This window comes from Staurois parvus, unplaced genomic scaffold (assembly GCF_062004578.1).
Source record: "Staurois parvus isolate SC_StPar_1 unplaced genomic scaffold, SC_StPar_1.0 ptg000213l, whole genome shotgun sequence".
Classification (NCBI taxonomy): domain Eukaryota; kingdom Metazoa; phylum Chordata; class Amphibia; order Anura; family Ranidae; genus Staurois; species Staurois parvus.
Window position 1 is genome coordinate 2114003 of NW_028318009.1, and position 23112 is coordinate 2137114.

The following is a 23112-nucleotide window of genomic DNA, read 5'->3' on the forward strand; positions in this document are numbered from 1 at the left end:
AGTAATCCTGTCAGGTTAAAATATAGAGGTTTGTATTTCTGGGCTCCTGAAAATGCTAGTTGCCTGGCTTTAATACTGGTTGAATAATTGTTCTGGTACAAGCTTACAGATCAGGAAAATCAGAGAAAAGTTGGTATTCCTTATCTACATGCAGTACTTACCTTGTGACAGGTTTCCTTTAGATTGCTTTCTCTGGAATCAGCTAAGGATATGTTAGAAGCATCTGTTTAGGACAGCGGAGAGCTGAGATAAGAAGTACAGTATTTTAAAGCTGCAGTTATCAGACCTAATTACCAACAAATTTGAAGAAGCACTCTTTTTCCTTGTAGACATAAAGCTATTGGCTATTTCTCCACTTTATTTTAAAAAAAAAACATTTACAGATGTCTAAATTGTCCTAAAATATCACCCTGGCTTGCATTCCAACTTCAGAAGAACTGGCATGCTCCCTTACAATAATAGAGATGGCTGGTTTGCATACCACAATTAAATTGACTTGGTCCTGACTATAATAGCCTGGTTCCCAGCAACAGTAATGCTGGTCTGCTCCCCAACTACAACAGAACTGGCCTGCTCCCTAACTACAACAGAATTGTCTTGTTCCCTAACTACAACAGAACTGTCTTGTTCCCCAACTACAACAGAACTGACGTACTCTATGACCACAACAGAACTGGCCTGCTCCCCAACTACAACAGAACTGGCCTGCTCCCTAACTACAACAGAACTGTCTTGTTCCCCAACTACAACAGAACTGGTCTGCTTCCGGACTATAATAGAACAGGCATGTTCCCTTACAGTAATAGAGATGGATGGTTTGCAAACCACAATTAAACTGACTTGGTCCTGAATATAATAGTCTGGTTCCCAGTAACAATAATGCTAGTCTGCTCCCCAACTACGACAGAACTTTGCTGCTCCCCAATTACAACAGAACTGCTCTGCTCCCCTACCGATTACAACAGAACTGGCCTGCTCCCTAACTACAACAGAACTGGCCTGCTCTCCGACTACAACAGAAATGGCCTGCTCCCTGACCAATTACAACAGAACTGGCCTGCTCCCTGACTACAACAGTACTGGCCTGCTCCCCGACTACAACAGAAATGGCCTGCTTCTCGACTACAGCAGAACTGGCCTGATCTCCAACTACAACAGAACTGACCTGCTCCCTAACTACAGCAGAACCGGCCTGCTCCCCAACTACAACAGAACTGGCCTGCCCCCCGACTACAACAGAACTGGCCTGCCCCCCGACTTCAACAGAACTGGCCTGCCCCCCGACTACAACAGAACTGGCCTGCTCCCCAACTACAACAGAACTAGTCTGCTCCCCAACTACAACAGAACTAGTCTGCTCCCCAACTACAACAGAACTAGTCTGCTCCCCAACTACAGCAGAACTAGTCTGCTCCCCAACTACAACAGAACTGGTTTGCTCCCCAACTACAACAAAACTGACTTAATCCCTAACTAAAACAGAACTGGCTTGCTCCCCAACTACAACAGATCTCGCCTGCTTCCCAACTACAACAGATCTGGCCTGCTCCCCAACCACAATAAAACTGGCCTACTCCCTGACTACAACAGAACTGGCCTGCTCCCTAACTACAACAGAACTGTCTTGTTCCCCAGCTACAATAAAACTGGCAGACTCCCTAACTAATACAAAACTGGCCTGCTCCCCAACTAGAACAGAACTGGCCTGCTCCCCAACTACCACAAAACTGTCCTGCTCCCCAACTATCACAAAACTGACCTGCTCCCCAACTAGAACAGAACTGGCCTGCTCCCCAACTACCACAAAACTGTCCTGCTCCCCAACTATCACAAAACTGGCCTGCTCCCCAACTAGAACAGAACTGGCCTGCTCCCCAACTACCACAAAACTGTCCTGCTCCCCAACTATCACAAAACTGACCTGCTCCCCAGCTGCAACAGAACTGGCCTGTTCCCTGACTACAACATCTGGTCTGCTTTCTGGTCAAAATATAACTTGCCTGTTTCTTAACTACAGTAGAGCTGGCCTATTTCCCAACTGTCTTGTTCACTAAGTACAATAAATCCGGCCTGCTCTACTGCTATTACAGAATCTGAGACAGAATACAAGTAGTTCTGCAAAAAAAATAAATACATTTGTAGCTTGAATAAATTAACTCCTTGCCCTCCAGAGGATTTCCCCCCCTTCCTAACCAGGCCATTTTTTGCGTTACGGCTTTGCGTTACTTTAACTGACAATTGTGCGGTCATGCAACGCTACACCCAAATTAAATTTAAGGGTTTTTTTTTCCCACGAATTGAGCTTTCTTTCGGTGGTATTTGATCACCTGTTCTTTTTTTATTTTTGCGCTATAAAAAAAAAAGGCCGACAATTTTGAGAGAAAAACTATATTTTTGACTTTTTGCTATTAAACTTGTTCAGTAAAAAAAAATAAAAATCAAATTTCGTCATAAATTTAGGCCAAAATGTATTCTGCTCCATGCTACAAAAAAAACCCAATACGTGTAAATCAATTGGTTTAGTCATAGCGTTTACAAATGGCGATATATATATACTGGGATTTTTTTCATTTTGTTTTTACTATTAATGGCAGCGATCAGCAACTTATAGCGGGACTGTGGCGGTCATTCTGACACTGGGGGGAACTGACTTGGTGTCACTTACATCCCCAGTGACACCAATACAGTGATCAGTGCTAAAAAAAAAAAAAAAAGCACTGACACTGTATTAATGGCACTGGGCAGAAAGGGGTTAACATGAGGGGCGATCAAAGGGGTAACTGTGTACTGTTTTACTTGTGTCTGTGTCCCTGTGCTTCACTGTAAGCACACTTCTTTGCATGGCTATTTTGTGCAGTAACTGACAAGGAGGAGAACTGTTTTGTTTACAAACAGTTCTCCTCCCCATCGGAGATGCTCAGAAATAACCGGGCGCCGGCGAGTAATCACAGGCCGTGACCTGGTGATTGACAGCTGCGGCCACGAATGGCGGCACGGGTAGGGTGCGTGCGCGCCTCGCATGCGCCCCCTACCCAGAAATGCAAAATCACGTGTATATATATATATATATATATACATATATATATATATACACACACGTGATTTTACGCACCCGTGCCACCCTGTAGCAGTATTTCTGCTATAGGGCAGTCGGGAAGCAGTTAATAATACAAATAAACATATCCAAAAATATAGTCTACTAAATATATGCTATTTGTAAGCTAACAGGTGCAAGTGGGAATGCCTGTAAGGTAGCTTGACAATGTTATCCAGTCCTACAAATGAGATAATGGCCTCTTAAAAGCCAACTGCAGTCACCCTTGGAAGCCAAGCAGATTTATTAGGAACTACTACATTATTATGTGAAAGCTGGACACTACGGAAACAGGATAGAAAGAAGATCGACTCATTTGGTCATTTGAGCTTTGGTGCTGGAGAAAGATTTTACGTGTGCTGTTGACAGCCCATAGATCAAATAGATCTATTTTGGAAGGGATCAAACCGGATATGTCACTAAAAGCCCAAATAATGAAGTTGCGACTGTCCTATTTTGGTCACACTATCAGAAGGGAGAGATCACTGGAGAAGGAAATAATGTTTGGGAAGATAGAAGGAACCAGGTGAAGAGGGAGACCAACTACTAGGTGGTTGGACACATTGGGGTTGATTTACTAAAGGCAAATAGACTGTTCACTTTGCAAAGTGCAGTTGCACTCTGCAAGTGCAGTTGCTCCAGAGCTTAGTAAATGAGGTAAAGCTTCGCTTTGCAAAGATACCCAATCACATACAAGGGATATTAAAAAAACAGCATTTTTGCTTGTGCATGATTGGATAATGTAAGTCAGCAGAGCTTCTGCTCATTTACTAAGCTCTGGAGCAACTTCTCTTGCAGAGTGCAACTGTACTGTGTAAAGTGCACAGTTTATTTACTTTTAGTAAATCAACCCCATTGACTACAGCTGTGGGGATGACACTGGAGGATCTCAGAAGACTAGAACGAAGCAGACTTCTTTTTAGAGCTCTTATTCATCAAGTCGCTAGGACTTGGACTCAAGTTGATGTCACCTAATAATAATAATAATAACAACATTATTTGCCTTGCATTAAGCCCCTTAAATACAGCCCTGTGTATTTGCATATTGTGCACATAGAGAGGTTTTGTACCGTGTTACTACATGACTACTCAACTCAAATGTACCTTTCCTACTGCAGAACAAAGATTTCTTTGTAATCCATGCAGCTTTCTATGATATTGTGACTTGCACACACAGCAGCAGAACAGAGGGCACATATAGATCCCTGCCTGTCCAACAGCGATATCTAATCAATGGGACTGATTTATGAACCGTTGAGCAGAGTATGCGCCTGCAACAGCAACCAATCATGTCACTCCTGCTTTGGTCTTCATACACCTTCCCAGTGAACTAATTTATGAAGATGCCTAGAGGAACTGTCTGTGCTGCCCATAGCAACCAAGCCGGTAATATTCTCATCCCCAACAATTAAATGAAAAACACAATTGGCTGCTGAGGGCAACCGTTGGAAGGCAAAGAGAAGGAGAGAGGAAAGTGTTTTTTAATTTTAATCATCAGCACTATTAGTGGAAATTCACCCCAGGAAAAAGATCTTAGCTAGTTCCCATGCGACTAATCATTGTACAGAGATGTATACTTTACTAGACCTTAGATTTAATAATTTTAACTCCCTATGTGACTTGGCATCTATATTTTCTCTTTTTGAGATTTATATGGGTGGAATACAAAGAAAAGTCATCAGATTTCCCTGCATGCATTGCTTCTTTCCTAAGGCTGGTGGGAGCAGTACCCTGTAAGTCTTAGCCACTAAGAGAATGCATTGATTTCAGTCACCAACAAACAAAGATTGACCTTGTCCAAGCGCCTCCACTTGTCTGTCACGTTCACTTTTTTGTGTGTCACCTTTGTAGGGTGTGGGTTTTCAGGCCTACCCTGAAGTCTAGGGGGAGGATATGTGGATATCAGGTTCATTCCTCCCTGGGGGTGAGGGTCTTTTTAATAGAACCTCCCACCTAGTACTTGTTGGTTGGCTTCAGCTGATCATGACGGGAGGATCCACCCAGAATTTTGGCTAGGTGGAGCTAAGTGTGCCTTACCCCTTCCGGAGCCTTGTGCCCCAAGGGGCTACGGAGGGATCTTTCTTAGAGAGGGGACAATTTGATACACCCTTATGCATTTTCTTGTATGTTCAGATTTGCTTTTTTGTTCACTGTGGTGTTTTTGCACACTGCACCACAGGCTCAAAAACGAAAAAAATACCTGTATGATATGTATACGCTTACTTGGGTTCCAACTTACAGACCAAGATGGTGTCCCTTATCCTGTGGTTATTACTCTGCAAGCCCTGATGAAGAGGGGGAGTGTTGAGCCCCAGAAATGCATTGTTGCAGAATAAAATCATTTATGGAATATACAAATTAGTGTGGTGCTTCCATTTCTTCAGTTTTGTTACACTGAAGGCATACAAGAGACACTGGGACTTTAATAAAAGGTAGTTGGTTTGCACTAAAAACATCCAACTCATTTCGGGGACAAGAAAACACCCCTACCCCATTCACCAGGGCTTCAGTTAAAGTCAGAAACTCGAATGGACTCAAAATAGGGCTTGCCTTGTTGAGTGTGCAGAGAGTCAGATTGGGTAGAGAGGGAAATTGTAGCTTGGCCTGATTTACACAGGAAAGCCCTATTTTGAGTCCATTCAGGTTTCTGACTTTAACTGAAGCGCTGATGAGGTGGGAGTGTTTTCTGGCCCTTAAAACATGTGGGCTGTATTTTGGTGCAAACCAATAAATAAATGTGGACTCTTCTATCATTTTGTCTGGAGCTCTTTCTATTTGTGTTGGTCCCAGCCACTGAGAGACTGTTTAAATTTCAGTCACCCATGAAAAAAGGCTGTCCTTGTCTAAGTGCCTGTAGGTTCTGTATATGATTACTTAGGTTCCAACTTAGAAAACAGGAGAGTATCCCTCAACGTCCTATGAATATTACTCTACAAGACTTTAAGTGAAGCCGTGATGAAGGGGGAGTGTTTTCTGGCCCCTCAAAACCTGTTGGCTGTATTTTAGTGCAAACCAGTAAATCAATTTGGACTTTTCTATCTTTTGTTCTGGCGTTCATTCTATTGGTACATGGTTTTTTCATCGATTTCAACCATTCTGGACTGGTAGACATAAACTACAAGGACAACAAGGCACAAGAAACTGAAAAATGAATGTAATGGCTGCCTTCATGATATACAGTAAATATTTCTGTGTATATAAATATATATATTTATTTTTATTTCAGGTACTTATATAGCGCCGTCAATTTATGCGGCGCTTTACATATATATTGTACATTCACATCAGTCCCTAACCCTCAAGGTGAGTACAGTCTAAAGTCCCTAACCCTCAAGGTGAGTACAGTCTAAAGTCCCTAACTCACATTCATACATACACATACTAGGGCTAATTTAGACAGGATCCAATTAACCTACCAGCATGTCTTTGGAGTTTGGGAGGAAACCGGAGTACCCGGAGGAAACCCACGCAGGCACAGGGAGAACATGCAAACTCTAGGCAGGAGGTGCCGTGGCTGGGATTTGAACCAACGACCCTAGTACTGCCAGGTGGAAGTGCTAACCATTTAGTGTGTGTGTGTGTGTGTAAAAAAAAAAGTGTAGACACTTTTTGAAGAACCCTCATGTATATATATATATAATGGAAACAATGTTCGTACTACCCTAACATATATCAGAATATTTTTAATAAATTTGTTATTTTATGTACCTAAAAGGCATTAAAGAATTCCCTTTAAATCATTCTCTTTAAATATTATTCATACAAGAAATGATACACAGCATAAATGTGATCAGTCATAAAGGTAAACATGGGCTTGAACAGTTTACATTTTCAAGTTGCAAACCCTAACTCGATCCTGCACAATCCTGAATGGCTATGTATTTCATTTTAATAATCAATTTACAAAAGCTGCAGGATAGATTTCAGTCTGTGCTGCCTATCAGCCAATCAGAGTTACTCTTTCATCTCCTAAATGTCTTAAAATCATTTTATTTTGATTTAGCTTGTTATGGAAAACGCTGTCCCTTTAGTATAACAACCCAGCCTTTATACAAATAATTTAGGAGCAATCATTTACAAACACAAAAGCAACAGTTGTTTCCCACAACCAATCAAATGGCTAGCTTCCTTTCCTTGGGGAATAAAATGTAAAATTTTATTGGCTGCTTTGAGCAACAGCTCCGCTTTTGCCCATGTCTTAATACGCCAGCTATAGCACTGAAAAATTGAGCAGAGCCCAATAAAATCTCTTTAAACTAGTTATTTATTTATACACCATCTCAGTATCAATCTGGCCTACCTTCAAACAGGGATATGTATTAGACTAGTTTACATGCTGATGGCATTTTTCTTCAAAATAAATAATTTTAGGTCAATCATCTTCTCAATGTATGCAATCTTACCTTGTTTTTGCACTATCAACTCTTTTTTTTGCCGTCTATGCAACATAGTAAAGATACATCATGAAAATATATCAGTTAGAAAGCCAAAAATGAGAATCAAAAGATTGGGGGGAAAAGGGGGCTAATTTCTGCAAAATCAAAAATCAATGGGAAGCTCACAGCAAGCTCCCCTTGGGAACGAAACGCAAAGGCTTTTGGGTAGTTTATGAGTGGATTGTGTGTGTGTGAGTGGCGCTGACTGAGTCTGCTGTAGAGATCGATGATTTTCCCTGTAACCCTTGCATTGCCAGGTCAGAGCAAAAAATCCATTGCTGTTTTTGTATTTAAGAGAAGGATAAGAAGCATCTACCTTCATTATTAATAGACAAGATAGACATAAGTATAATTAAAGGGTAATTTGCCAAAGCCTTGCCAGTACTGTGTTCGCTGTGGACTGCCAATCAGCTTTAGAGGAATTTAAAAAAAAAAAAAAAGCAAAGAATTAAGGTGATTGGAGGTTTGCCACAAATGCAGGTTTGTTGTAAGGCCAATCCTTTAGCAAACTATCACAAAATTTAACTACTGTGTTATTTGCATCTATACACCCCTATCAATGTCTGTTAAAGTATACCTATGTGGAAAGCTTAGCATAATTAAAACCCCATGCTTCATCATGTAATGTGGACAAACAAGCATGGCTCAAAGTACTGCCGCACAGGGGTATGATAAAAAACCATCAATCAATTATTCGCTGCGCATTACAATGATCTAACCGCACTTAAGATAACTGTCTATCTAAATAGTTTTTTTTTTACAAATTTAATTTATTTTATTAAAATACATTTCTATGGCGTCTAAACACTATTTCATGGGTCTTCAGTGATCTTTCAAGCTGCTACATTATATTTAAAAGAATGTATGTTTTACAACTTTTTTTAAATTGTAATTTTTTTTTGTTTAATAAATTTAAATAACCAGTTAAAAGAAAAAAATTTAAAGAACAAATCTGTGTTATAAATTAATTTTCTATTTATATATACGTGTTGCTTACCACTACAGGAGGATTAAATCGTCATTCGTACCATCTACTAGCATTCATATGTTTTACATTGCTGTAGTGAGTAAAGTTCAGCTGGAGATTTGGCACTGACTCCTTTGCCTTCATCCTCATAAATATTAATTAGTTGGAAACTGTGAATGCGAAGTGGATGTGCGAATAAATTCTTACAAAAAAAAATGGCAGACACATTATTTTTAAATAATTTTCAGCATGCTGATTACTCTTTTTGTTGGGGCAATATTTTACATCTACCATTACTGTGTTCATTTTCTGAGCTGCTTCATCGACCAGTGTGTCAGAGTCACTCCTCTTGCAAGGGGGCTGCAGCAATTCACACTTTAATGCACTGACAATAAAAAGGTTAAAAACCACTGTGGGCTTTTGTTCGTGTGCAAGCTTTGTAGACATAAATGGCAGGAAAGCACCACCTGGCCCACCCAGATCCTTTTTTTTTAGTTTTTTAATTTGACAGAAAATTATTTTGGTTACATCATAATCTTTTTATCAACTTATTTTTTTTGTTTGGGCATTACCATCTGAGATGTGGGGGTTCAATGTTTTGTGACCTGTACTCTATCCTTTCTTAAATCTCTGCATAACAGTTTTATCTAACAGATATAAATCTGAAATCACTATTATTTTTAAAAAGAAAAATACATTTCTAATAAAGACTATACTGTTTTATATAATTAAATATATCAACACTAGCTTTATAATATAATAGTGTTAACAAATTATTAAATATAGGGCCCTATTTTTTTTAGGTCTTGCTAAGTGTAGCATTTACAATTTGAACCCTCTAATTTGTAATGTACATTGTTGTGTAATATGTTGGCACTTTATAGGATAATATTAGTAAAAATGTACATTTATGCTTTTGTGTTGCTTTATTTTTGATTTTTATTTCATAAACTTCTAGTGAACTTACTAAAATGTTCCAAGTTTGTAAAAGCAGGTGGTTCATGAGATACATATGAGGATGATCACACTAGTGAATTTATAATCCCATCAATTACAAACCCAAAGGGAAAAATAAGCAAAAAAATTAAAATTTTGCTTTGTGATTTGATGTTTTCAAAAAACATAGTCTTTGTAACATTGCATCCCTCAGGTAAATCATCCCATTAAGTGAAACGGATGTGCTGTTTGACTGTCAATTTTCTGTCAATAATGTATGCCTATGTAACTCTTGCATATCATTATTTCTTTGGTCAATGTTTACTGCTGAAATCGCCGTTTTCTAGATAAAAAATAGCAATAAGAATCATTGATGCCCTGTGACACTATAGATATAAAGGTATACAATAATTTTTTTCTCTAAAGTAATTTAAACATTTCTCAAGTCTATACAAGGCACCTAAAGTAAAACAACAAAAAAAACCCCACAATGTTCTGACCACAATCATGTAATTATCCAATTCCCATTTTAGCCAAAATCTTCGGCCTGCAACTAAGATGTTTGCAAATGGATTCACGCCCACATGGCGTATAGGCATATCCAACTCTAATTTTACAGAAATATCCACTGTTATAAATACTTTTCCATCCATCAGATGATGATAGTTTGTACTTTTTAAATAATGTAAAGCAAATATTCGAGTGTAAGGGTACTATCTCAGCATGAGTTCATCATAACTACTGAAGTCATCTTCAGGTAGTATTTAAAACATAGGATTTAATTTTAATAGGTAAATAAATAGAACCAAATATTTAAAAGTTTGGGATTAATTTACTTAAGGGGCCCACCATAGGAATAAAGGCCTACATACAATATTTGTCTAAAAATATCTGTGACAAACATTTAGTGCCTAATTAAGTTAAAGTTACTGAACTACTCTCTTAAACTTGATAATAATATAGTATGAAATTAAAAAAAACCTCTCAGTATAGATATAAACTTACTGCCTATGTTGTTTGCATCAATACTGATAAATTTTATCAAAGTAAAAAATAAATAAGAGGTTGAAATAGCAAATTAGCATTAACTGCCAGTGCATTGTCCTTCTTGCCGCCATTTTGCACGTGCAGGTTTATGAAGCGCTGCTGTTTGGTCAAACGACAGAGACATTTACCTTTCACCACAATTAATTTTCAACGACATACTCACATAGGTATCCATGTTCATTAGGGTTTTTGACAAACTATAGAACCACAGGCCATTGAGATAAAACAGCGATATAGATCACAAATAAATTAGGTATTTTCTGGATTTTTATTTTCCCAAACCGAAAATCACAAATTTGTAAAAATGTCACTTTATTTTAAGAACCTTTTTTACTGCATACTGAAGGAATAACTTAAAAATTGCAATTAAATGTTAAATTGAATAAAAGTAGTAGTCTTATAAAAGGTATTATAACCAATGCGGTTCGGGAGCACAAGATGGCTGACTGACTAGGCCAAATGCTCCTCACCAGTCGTCATCGACTTTGATGGTAAATTAAGCAAATATTGGATCTCAATTAATTTGATTTTTCTTTGTTGGCTGGAAATTAGCATGCATCCTCCAACACACAAACTAGAAAGCACAGAGTTGACTCATTGCTTTCCCTTAGGGTGTATGGTATATAGGCTAAAAATGATGACAGAAAAAATTATATATTATACATATTAATAAACCTCTTTTCTTTACCTAACCATTCAGTTATGCAATTTAAAATTGTCTGCACAAAATAATGATGATACTGTACGACGTAAAATCAATGATAAATATTGGGTAGTTGTAGGTGTCATGATCTCAAAAATTAAGGTTCCTATAGGTGTCTGTAATGAATATATTTTCTAACTGAGAAGAAAGGAAGAAATAGATATATGTGTAGGTGAGATGTTTCATAGTGAGAAATATACCTGTATAGGCGATTATATTAACAGAAGAGAAAATTATAAAATCGAAGTGAGAAAATGAAAATAAAAAAAAAGATAGATACATAGATAGACAGACAGACAATTGAAATCTAGCTAAGTAGTAGAAAATAACTCTGCAGTTTATCTCTTTTTGACAGACCAGGGATAACGCAAGGAATTTCACACAAGTCATTGTCACTAGATCAGAGTGTATAGGTATACAATTATACAATTAGACACACTAAAATGCATTTAATTTGCATGGTAAAAGTGCTCAGGCCCTATGAGCCACTTGTAGGCCATCTGCTGTGTCACACTAATGTCAATCCATTCACAAGTGCCCACCTGGGGGCAGCTTTGGGAGTTTAAAATATGTTCTTTTCCAGTTTCGAAGGAATACGCTTTTCATGACACAACACTTTTAATTGATGTGTTTGCTTGTGCACAAGATTGCAAAAATACAAAATATATATTCTGACAGCCCTCTGGGCCTACAAAGTCATTGCACATTTTTTGCAATGTTTTTTGAAGGTGTATGATTTGTTTTTAAACCATTATTGGTGTTGATTATAGAAGCTAAAACATGGTAGATTTGAAATAAAAATTAACTACCACTATTAGTAGCAACTTTAATTTAAATATGAAATGATTAATACATTTTATAGGTGTTTGTGCACTCATTATGCAATGAGTGATACTTCTCCTTGCATTGTCCGAGGTTCCAGTCACCAGCATGCTCATAATAAACTATCTTACCTTCTAACCTTAAAGCTGCCATTCTCTGGAATTCAGGCTCCTGAAGCCACCGCCACATCCTCTTGAAGGTCTCTCTTCCCGATTTTAGCTTGCTCCAGGGCTTAGGGTTTCTTAGAAGGTCAGAAAGAGTCCCTTGTGACCTACACAGAACCCTCTCTGCAAAAATAGCTTGTGGGATGCTGTATCTCTTCAGTTCTGCAATAATTCTTTGGGCAACATCTTTGGTATTAATCTCTTCCAGCTGGCTTGAGAGGGTAGTGCTTTGCGTTGGCATGGGGGGGTTTTGTCTACAGTTAATCTCTGCCCTGTGGTGAACATAGTGATGTTGGTGCATGTTGCTGGGTGACCCTACTCCCGAGGAAGGAGGAGGGGACAATTCTCTTGAAAAGTGCTGGTCTATCCTGCTAAACATACCATGGTGGGCATCAAAACCATTGCCTGATACCATCTTCTCATTGGACAAGTGTCCTGAAGGATGACCATAACCGTGCATGGTGGTCAGGTTAGGGCTTGGCAAAGACGAAAGGCTTTGCCCCATGCTTATATCTTTAGGGTAGTGACTATAAAAGTTACTAGGAGGCCCAAGTCCCCTGTCCTCTCTCATTAAAGTAAAACTTCCAATGACATTTCCAACTGGGACACATTGATGATGCTGGTGGTGATGGAACTTTTCGTGAAGAGGCTGCAATGGGGTTAAGGTTGTGTAACTGTTTGCTGATGCTGGAGGAGAATCACCCCCAAATCCCAACCCTGGGTGCAACGATGTAGCCAGATGGTGATCTGAGCGGTGGTAGTCGCTTCCATCCAACACAGAGGTCATACTGGACACCAACGAGGATCTTGGTACAGGTGGATGCAAAGTCCTACCTTGATTGTGCATCAGCTCTTGGCCTGAGCTAGAGATGTCTTCACCGGTCTCCAAACCCAACTGGACGTTCATGTCTTCAGGCTACAACATCCTCCTCTTTATCTAGTTGTGTCCCATTAATCTTTACTCTAAATTGACTGGAGAGAATCACAGCTTTAGACCTAAGTCGGCCACTCTGTCTTATTTTCTTTTCTCTTACAAACACATCTACATTCTGATCAGGTTAGACATTTATTGGTATCAAAATTCCGATAGCCAACCAGAAAATTTTTTATAGGCGCAGCAAAAGAAAAAAAAAAAAATCAACCCCGTGACATGCAATCACTACAAATACTAATGCACCAGTTATTAACCCCTACATTCCCACAATTTAGCAATACACAAGAGCACACAGAAAAACATAGAAGCACTTACGGTTGATACCGATGCTTACCTATTGAAATGCGGTTTAAATCAGATACACATCAGCCTGTTGTGGTCTACAGATCTTCATCAGGTTCCTCTTTTTATGGATAAATGAGCTCTTCAGTTTGTTAAGGGATAATTACCAGAGATACAGGCTTGTCTTGGTTCTCTCGTTGCACAGAGAGAGTTTGAAGATCCTAGCTGTGCAGACAGGCAGAGAGAGAGCTTTCTCTTCTAGCCTAGGTCCTATTGTGATATTGTCTCCCTCACAGAGATCAGTGCCCCTGCTTGCTTCTGCTTCCAGCCCACAGCTAAGTCTCATCGATTTTAGTCCCAAACACTCCAGTTTCCTGCTACCACACGTCACTAGCCTAAAATCTGACAGATGTGCAATCAAACACCGGCCAGGAGTAACTCTTTAAGCGCTGGACCCCTCCTCCTGCCTCTTGACAATTAAGACGACAGCCCACCCAAAGAAATCTGAAGCCTTCAGCCTTTAGGTGGAGAGAAACTAATGCATAACAATAGAGATTTATATAAACGTACAAAGACTTTTGTCTTGTATAGGGACAACACAGCTAGGTCACAATAGGCACATCTCAAAATTAGGTGCCCAATAAAATAATAAATAAATAAGTAAAAACAATTGTAAAAAATATTATATATATATATATATATATATATATATATATATATACATATTATCAATATATAACTATGCTAACATACACTTTAATGTTTTTGTATGTTTTATACGTTTTCATTATTGCGCATCAACTGTATCCCTGTGCCCATGTGTGCATATGTGTGTGTGTAAATATATAGTATATTTACTGTATGTACTCCCATACAAATATAATTACATATACATATATATTGTATAGGATATATATATATATAGAATATAGACATAATATATATGTATTTAATTCCTGCTATGTATTTTGTTCCTGTGGCAAATTTAAACCCGGTGGACCTTATTTTATGACTTTGTTCGCACAGTCCATTATTCAAGACATTGTATTTTTTTTAAATAAAAACAATACCTACAAAATATTACCCGACACAAAACATATAGGTGATCAATCATATTTTTTTTCAGAATTCCAGACACGTAAATCTACAACATGAAGGCATACAGTATTTAAATCACTATTCTTACTGCCCATATCTATATAGCACCAACATATTCAGTATCGTGTTATGAACTATCATCCCAGCATTTGCATTTGTCTTCACTGCAATGAACTTTATGTGTTCCCACCTTTACGTGTTACAATTAAGATGGAAATGAATCAATTGACTGATATTTCCTGGATAATAGGAGGAATGGGAACACACAAAGGCAGTCCACATGAATATTGGGATTACGTGCTAACTCCATGTAGGTAGTATTGCCGCACCCCAAGACCCCAGCACTATATGGCAACTATAGAAGCCTAAGGGGTTGATTTCCTAAAACTGGAGAGTGCAAAATGTGGTGCAGCTGTGTATGGTAGCCAATCAGCTTCTAACTTCATCGTGTTCAATTAGGCTTTGACAATAACACCTGGAAGTTGATTGGTTTCTATGCAGAGCTCCACCAGATTTCACACTCTACAGTGTTAGTAAATAAGCCTCATATAGTTCTTAGTCAATAAAATATTGGGGCAACATTGATATTGCTTTGCCATAACTTAAATGGCTGTTAGGAGCAACAAACATTGACAATAGAATTAATTATCACTCTAATTAGGTGAGGTTCAGGTTAGTCTGTTGCACATCTCCTACTATTAAAGTGTTTCTTTTTTTAAATTAATTATTGTTATTAATTAATAATAATTAGTATTAATTATTATTATTAAAATATTTTTTAAATAGAAAATTAACAACAATATAACTTTTCCTTTTTATAGTGTGCATGTGCAATGCAAAGGTACAGAAATGAAATGTTAGCAGCATTTGTTAATATAATAAATACATTTATTAAATAGTTTAACACACTGGTATACAGATGCTCTATAAATCATAGATTGGATTCAATAGTACAACACGCTGGCTGCTTTAGATGGTGTGAGTGTTAGCTTTTAAATAGAATGCATGAATGATTAGCTGAATGGTACACTGGTTCCGTAGACAGGGCCATGGGTATGGTCCACTTGACTGCATCTCCTATGAGCTCTTTGGTGACTTCATTGTAAAGGACATCAGAGAAGGAGGTCTACTAATGCCTGAAGGCCAACTCCACTGAAAACTGCCTTTTTTTAGTTTTGTATGATTTCTTACATAATAAATTATAATTTCATAGACGCCACTTAAAACGTAACTCCAACATAATTTGTAAAAACATGCAAATGCCAAACTTTGGTGTCAGGTCCCTCAAGGTATTTTTACCTTGTCTCCATAGCTTCAACATATTATGCAATCTTTTGTGAAGCCTATAGAACTCTTTACATCACTCCTGCCTAGAAGGAGCTTAGAAGTGTAATGGTCCTATCAGGGTTCTACAAGCACATGCACTAGGGTCATGTTTGTAGGCCGTAGGAGGCAAAAAAAAAACAAATTGTAATGGCTAGATGACTGGGTTAGAGCATCTCCAAAACGGCAGCTCTTGTAGGATGTTCCTGGTCTGCAGTGGTCAGGAACTACCAAAAGTGGTACCAGGGATGGTCGAGGGTCTTAGGGCCTCTTCATACCTTGTTTCATTTAATTATCCCCAAGGAGGCCAAATATTCCCTGCTTCATTGTCCAATCGCAGGCCTACATGGTCATCAACAACAGCTGGCCATGTTTCTCTTTTTGTCCAAATAAACAATAGCTAAGGCGTAGAAGAAACCCTTGGTCTCCATACAGGAAGACCGTAATGCTGCTTAACTAAAAAATGCTACTTCACAAATAAATGCCCGCATCCTTAAAGATTCCCAACCCAGATTCCTCAAAACATGGGACCAATGGCTCAACTATGCCCTACCATCCTTAGACCTGACAAGCCTAACATTCCTTTAGCCTCCTATCTGGACTGAACCCGAGCTCGTGGAGGTCCTTTCCCCCAACCTCCCCTGCCCATCCCCTTCCTTTCTTTCCTAATCCTCCCCATCTGTTAGTGTTGAGTTTCTTTACTCTTTTGAAATATATTACTCATCCGGTTTCAACACCATCCAATACCTGCTATCTATGGTTAGCCATTTTTAGATTTTGAACCAATCTGTTACATTGGACACACTGGAATTCAGTCTTCTGATGTCTAAGCCCCTGTGTGGGCGTAACAGCTGTTATCACCTTTTTGTTTATATATATATTTATATATATATATATTCTAAAATACCCAAATAATTTAGAAGTCCAGATGCTAACAAATAAAAACCACCCTAAGGCCATTCAGAGGGGGTGAATCACAACCTATTATGGGAAGATCTGACCCCAGAAATGTAAAAATATATGCAATCAGCTGCCAGGTGATTTAATAAACGGATGTTCACCTAAAACTGTTAGGCGCATGGAGCCTATCACTGTCCTAATCTTTAGCACTCCAGATACAGGATATTTTGGGAACATCAGTCCACTCCTGCAATCATGACACATGTCCCTTATTTAAAGGACAGTTCCAGATTAAACGCTAGATGCCCCTAGGCAGTCAATACTTTGGGGCCCCCCTTGCAGGTTTTTGGAGGTTTCTCATGTGCTTTAGTGGAATAATATTGAACTAAGTAGTGTGCATGTTGGCTACTAGATGAAGATGACCATCACTACTGTACATTACACAGACGTAGGTTGCACCAAAATGTTTTTCAAACTAACAGCTGAAAGAAGGTGAACTGTTAAGATATAAACTGTAATGTAAACCTGATGTCTATGGTTTATGTATTTTAACCACTTGAGCTTCGGAAGATTTTACCCCCTTCATGACCAGGCCATTTTTTGCTATACTTGCGCTAATTTAACTGGTAATTGTTGTGCGGTCATGCAACGCTCTACCCAAACAAAATTTGTATAATTTTTTTCACTTAAATAGAGCTTTCTTTTGGTGGTATTTGATCACCACTGGGTTTTTTATTTTTTTTTTATATAAACGGAAATAGATCATTTATAAAAATATTTTTTACTTTCCGCTTTAAAACATATCCAATAGATAAATAAAAATTTGTCCTAAATTTTGTCCAAAATGAATTCTCTTACGTCTTTGATAAAAAAAAAAAATCACAATAAATCTATATTGATTGATTTGCGTGAAAATGATAGCGTCTACAAACTATGATATGTATACTGGAATTGTTATTTAAAATTGTTTTATACTAGTAATGGTGGTGATCATTAACTTATGGTGGGACTGTGCGGAAGGCAATCTGACACTAACTGATGCTGGGAGGGAACTGACACTGACATCACCAGTGATATTAATACCGCAATCAGTGATAATACTATATACTGTCAATGTAATAATGACACTGGCTGGGAAGAGTTTAACATCTAGGGCGATCAAGGGATTAAATGTGGGCCTAACAATGTGTAAAGTGTGCTGCTTTTACTACTAGATCTCTAAGTTTCTCATCCCTGCTTTGCAGGGATAAGAAACACAGGGATCCTTACCTCTATGCAGAACTCTGTGTAATTGCCAACACAGGGCTTTGGGCTGTGATTGTACACAGCCGATGAGCTGGTCCCAGCCTGCGTAAGTTTCCTCCGGGTACCTCGGTTTCCTCCCACACTCCAAAGACAAGCTGGTAGGTTAATTGGCTCCTGTCTAAATTGGCCCTAGTATGTGTATGTATGAATGTGAGGGACCTTAGATTGTATGCCCCTTGATGGTTAGGGACCTTAGATTGTACACCCCTTGAGGGTTAGGGACCTTAGATTGTACACCCCTTGAGGGTTAGGGACCTTAGATTGTACACCCCTTGAGGGTTAGGGACCTTAGATTGTACGCCCCTTGAGGGTTAGGGACCTTAGATTGTACGCCCCTTGAGGGTTAGGGACTGATGTGAATGTACAATATATGTATGTAAAGCGCTGTGTAAATTGACCGCGCTATACAAGTACCTGTAATAAATTAATTAATTAATACAGTATTTTCTCCATAGAGTCTTTAATGGAAAGTTTTTTTGTTTCTTTCTCATTAGTTTCTCTTTAAATGGATTCATTTTTTTTCTATCTTTTGTACACAATTTAAGATCAAATCAATATTATTTTGATGCGTTGTCACAAGGCCCATAGGCTGGTGCCTACTGTGCCTATTTGGTAATCCAGCACTGTTAATATTTACAAATAAATGTACTAAAATGTGAAAATATTTTCAAATTTAAAAAATATGAGGTGACATGACACTCAGATTGCCGACTATCCTGGGCTATCTAATGAGAAAGCCTAGCACAGCTTCCACACACCCTTTCACTGGCTAGGCTCTCCATAGATGGGAAGACATTTCTATTAGACTGCTTTCACACTGTTCCATAGAAGAAACGTAGTAAAAATGCATATGCATTTTTGCTGCATTTTAGATGCATTTCCAGTACATTTTTGGAGCATTTTCTGGTTGATTGCACCTGTGAAAAATGGACATGTGACTAAAACAAGCAGATGCGGTACGTTTTTTATGTGGTTTTGCTGCGTTTTCCATTAATTTCAGTGGGGAGCTGCATATTTGGTGCAGGTTTGAAACCACTTCGAAGATGCAGCATGCAGGACTTTTCAAAACGCACCGCACCCACAGCGCAATGGTGTGAAGAGTCCTATAGATTTAAAGGGAAACATTTTTCTGCGTTTTTTCTTGCAAGGTAAAATGCAGGAAAACACCTCAGCGTGAAAGGTCCCTTAGAATGACAGACGGAGAGACCTCTGCCTACCCCAGTCTCAGCAAAACTCTGCTAAGAAAAATGCAGCAAGGTATGTGGGTCACTCAGATATATAATCTGATCTGTCCAACTCCTCAAGTAGATGTCATAGTAATACTGCTTTATGCGTTTCCAGTACGTTTTTGTAGCATTTTGCGGTTGATTGCACCTGTGAAAAATAGACATATTTTCTAATGTGGTTTTGCAGCATTTTCCATTCATTTCAGCGGGGAGCTGCATTTTTGGTGCAGGTTTGAAACCACTTCAAAGATGCAGCATGCAGGTCTTTTCAAAACGCACCTCAACCACAGCACAGCAGTGTGAAGAATCCTACAGATTTAAAGGGAAACATTTTTCTGCGTTTTTCTTGCAAGGTAAAATGCAGGAAAGACGCCTTAGAATGACAGACAGGGAGACCTCTGCCAACCCCAGTCTCGGCATAATTCTGCTAAGAAAAAGGAAGCAATGTATGTGAGCCATTCAGATGTACAGTTGTGTTCAAAATAATAGCAGTGTGTTGAAAAAAGTGAATAAAGCTCAAAATCCTTCTAATAGCTTTTATTTCCATCCACACAAATGCATTGGGAACACGACACATTCTATTCCAAATCAAAACATGAAGAAAAATGTATCAAATTTGTGTTGTTCCTCTAAAAAAAATTAAGAAAAGTGAATATTAGACTTTTCAAAAAAATCGCAGTGTTTGTATTCTTCTTTACAAACTCAAACATTCACTATATAAACTGAAAAATGTTTGAAGAATTTGCTTTCCTTTGAATGACTTCATGAATATTTGGTTGTAGTCGCACTGTTTCTGAGAACTGCTGTACATCTGTGTTGCATGGAGTCACCCAACTTCTGGCCCCTGTGATCAGATATTCCAGCCCAGGATGATTGGACCACATTCCACAGTTCTTCGCTATTTCTTGGTGTTGCCTCAGAAACTGCATTTTTGATGTCACCCCTCAAGTTTTCTATTGGATTAAGATCCGGGGATTGGGCTGGCCACTCCATAACGTCAATCTTGTTGATCTGGAACCAAGATGTTGCATGTTTACTGGTGTGTTTGGGGTCGTTGTCTTGTTGGAACACCCATTTCAAGGGCATTTCCTCTTCAGCATAAGGCAACATGACCTCTTCAAATATTCTGATGTATTCAAACTGATCCATGATCCCTGGTATGCGATAAAGAGGCCCAACACCATAGTATGAGAAACATCCCCATATCATGTTGCTTGCACCACCATGCTTCATGGTCTTCACAGTGTACTGTGGCTTGCATTCAGTGTTTGGGGGTCGTCTGACAAACTGTCTCCGCCCACTAGACCCAAAAAGAACAATCTTACTTTCATCAGTCCACAAAATGTTGCGCCATTTCTCTTTAGGCCAGTCAATGTGCTCTTTGGCAAATTGTAACCTCTTCAGCACATGTCTTTTTTTTCAACAGTGGGACTTTGCGGGGGCTTCTTGCAGATAGCTTGGCTTCACATAGGCGTCTTCTAATTGTAACAGTCCTCACAGGTAACTTTAGACCTTCTTTGATCTTCCTGGAGCAGATTGTTGGCTGAGTCCTTGCCATTTTGGCTATTCTTCTATCCATTCGAATGGTAGTTTTTCGCTTTCTTCCACGTCTTTCAGGTTTTGGTTGCCATTTTAAAGCATTTGCGATCATTTTAGCTGAGCAGCCTATCATTTTCTGCACTTCTTTATATGTTTTCCCCTCTCCAATCAACTTTTTAATCAAGGTACGCTGTTCTTCTGAACAATGTCTGGAACGACCCATTTTCCTCAGAATTTCAGAGAGAAATGCACTGTAACCAGCATGTACAACATTTGCTGCCTTCCTTCCTTAAATAAGGGCAATAATTGTCACCTGTTTTTCAAAGAATGAATGACCTCACTAATAGAACTCCACACTGCTATTATTTTGAACATGCCCCTTTCAATTAATGATTCAATTACACAGAATCAGCAGCATGCATGGCATGACTGTTGGGTCTGTTGGATTTCTATTACTCTACTACACCTGCTAGTAAATTATTTGCCATGTAGAAATATTATTTCTACCAAAAACAGTGATTGATCCGGTTAGTGATGTCTGACTGCTATTATTTTGAACACAACTGTATAATTTGATCTGTCTAACTCTTCAAGTAGATGTTATAGCAATACTGGTTTATGAGCCAGTAGAAGCTGACTTTCGGCTTGCAGCATGCCACCTATTGGCTGCAAGTGGTAAATATAATAAAATAAGTTTTCATTTCTGATCACAATTATTAAAAAAGACCACGTTGCAAAGAGCAACAAAGATGTGTATTGTGCAGAAAAATCTTTTAAGGCTAAACTCTTATTGGTGGGTGTTACTGCACTTCGTGTATTCATTGCTCTTTAATCGGTTGCCTCCTATTTAATTAGCCTATGTGATTCTTGCAGAAGGAAGTTCTCGTGAGATAGCTTTACTGTATATGAATGATTGAAGTAACACAGGACAATAAGGAGAGGCGCGGAGGTTGGAATGACACTACAAATGCAGAATACGTTTATTATTAATATAACATAGAATCTACTGACAAATGTCACACAACAAGCACACGATTCATTGCTCTAATACATGATTCAGCATGAATGGGAAACATTCTGGTGCAAAACAAAGGTGAGACTGATTGCTATAATACACTGATGAAATATAAATGAGTAAAGGTGGCCATACACAGGCTTCCCCAGGGAGTGATAACAAGCTGCTTTATTGTATAAAGAGATGTCTTGTGCTTTACAAATGCCAATCATTCCCTTTTCCATAAAGGCAAGGCAAGGGCACTTCTCCATGCATGCACAAATAACACTCATTAAAGCATGTTTAAGCCCAAGAAAAAAAATGAAATATATTGCAGCTTACCAATCCTTATGTGTGGTGGCTGCATTAGCTTGCTTTTTTTCAGGTTGGGTACATTTCTGAAAGTACAGAATAATCCCAATTGATATTGCCAGAATGACATGTCCTGTGAACTGACCAAAATCTCAAACAATGTTGTCAGTCTTCCCAGTTCTCCTCCGTGAACTAGAAATCAATGGACCATGCAATGGAGATGACTAGAGGGGGGGAATTTGTATTACAAATTAGGGGAGGAGCCTTGCATGACAACGCTTCTTTATATAGATACTGTGTGGTGAGTGTTGTCACCTAGGACAGGAAGTGTTACTGGCAAGATCAACAGGTGAAAATTATGGGGAAAAAAAGCTAATGAAGCCATAACATCTAAGACCTGGAAAACTGCAATATATAACATTTTTTGGTTTAGATAAACTTTAACTAGAAAAAAAAACATCTATGCAGCATGGTATTGTGTTTAGGGTAGGCAGATATTTCACTGCTTGGAATCTTGCGGGGATAACTGGCCATGCAAGGCTGTAACTATGGCCATAGCACACCATACCACTGCCAAGGGGATAAGAGGAACAGGGGGCCCCACACTGACTACCTAGTGATATATACAATTAGCAATAGCATTAGGCAAATACATTTGTACAAAATTATTCTATATATATATATATATATATATATATATATAATGGAAAACACAAACCCACTAGACACCATATACGAAAGTATTAGTATTCTATAGACCAGGGGTCTCCAAACTATGGCCCTCCAGGTGGTGAGGAACTGAAAGTCCCATGAGGATTTGCAAGACTCTGACAGCCACAGGCAAGACTCCCAGAGGCATGATGGAACTTGTAGTACATCAACAGCTGGAAGGCCATAGTTTGGAGACCCCTGCTATAGACCAACTGCTTTGAGTTGAAGATTAGAGGGGCCCCTGATGGTTTTTCTTTGGGGCCCCATAACAAATTTGTACAGCACCATGCCCAACCCAATGCAGAGGTCGAAAACAGAG

At 38.7% G+C, this 23112-nt stretch overlaps 1 protein-coding gene across 1 annotated transcript in view; it reads right to left on the bottom strand.

Moving 5' to 3' along the window:
• LOC149460996 (hepatocyte nuclear factor 6-like) overlaps positions 1-13730 on the bottom strand; it is a 30750-nt gene extending 17020 nt beyond the window's left edge. The window contains exons 1-2 of the mRNA XM_089678953.1: positions 13438-13730; positions 12137-13141 (exon numbers count right to left, since the gene is read on the bottom strand). Of these exons, the coding sequence (XP_089535079.1) occupies positions 12137-13076 (940 nt within the window). The 5' untranslated portion in view covers positions 13077-13141; positions 13438-13730. The remainder of the gene's footprint in view (positions 1-12136; positions 13142-13437) is intronic.
• Between the last annotated feature and the right edge of the window lie 9382 nt (positions 13731-23112).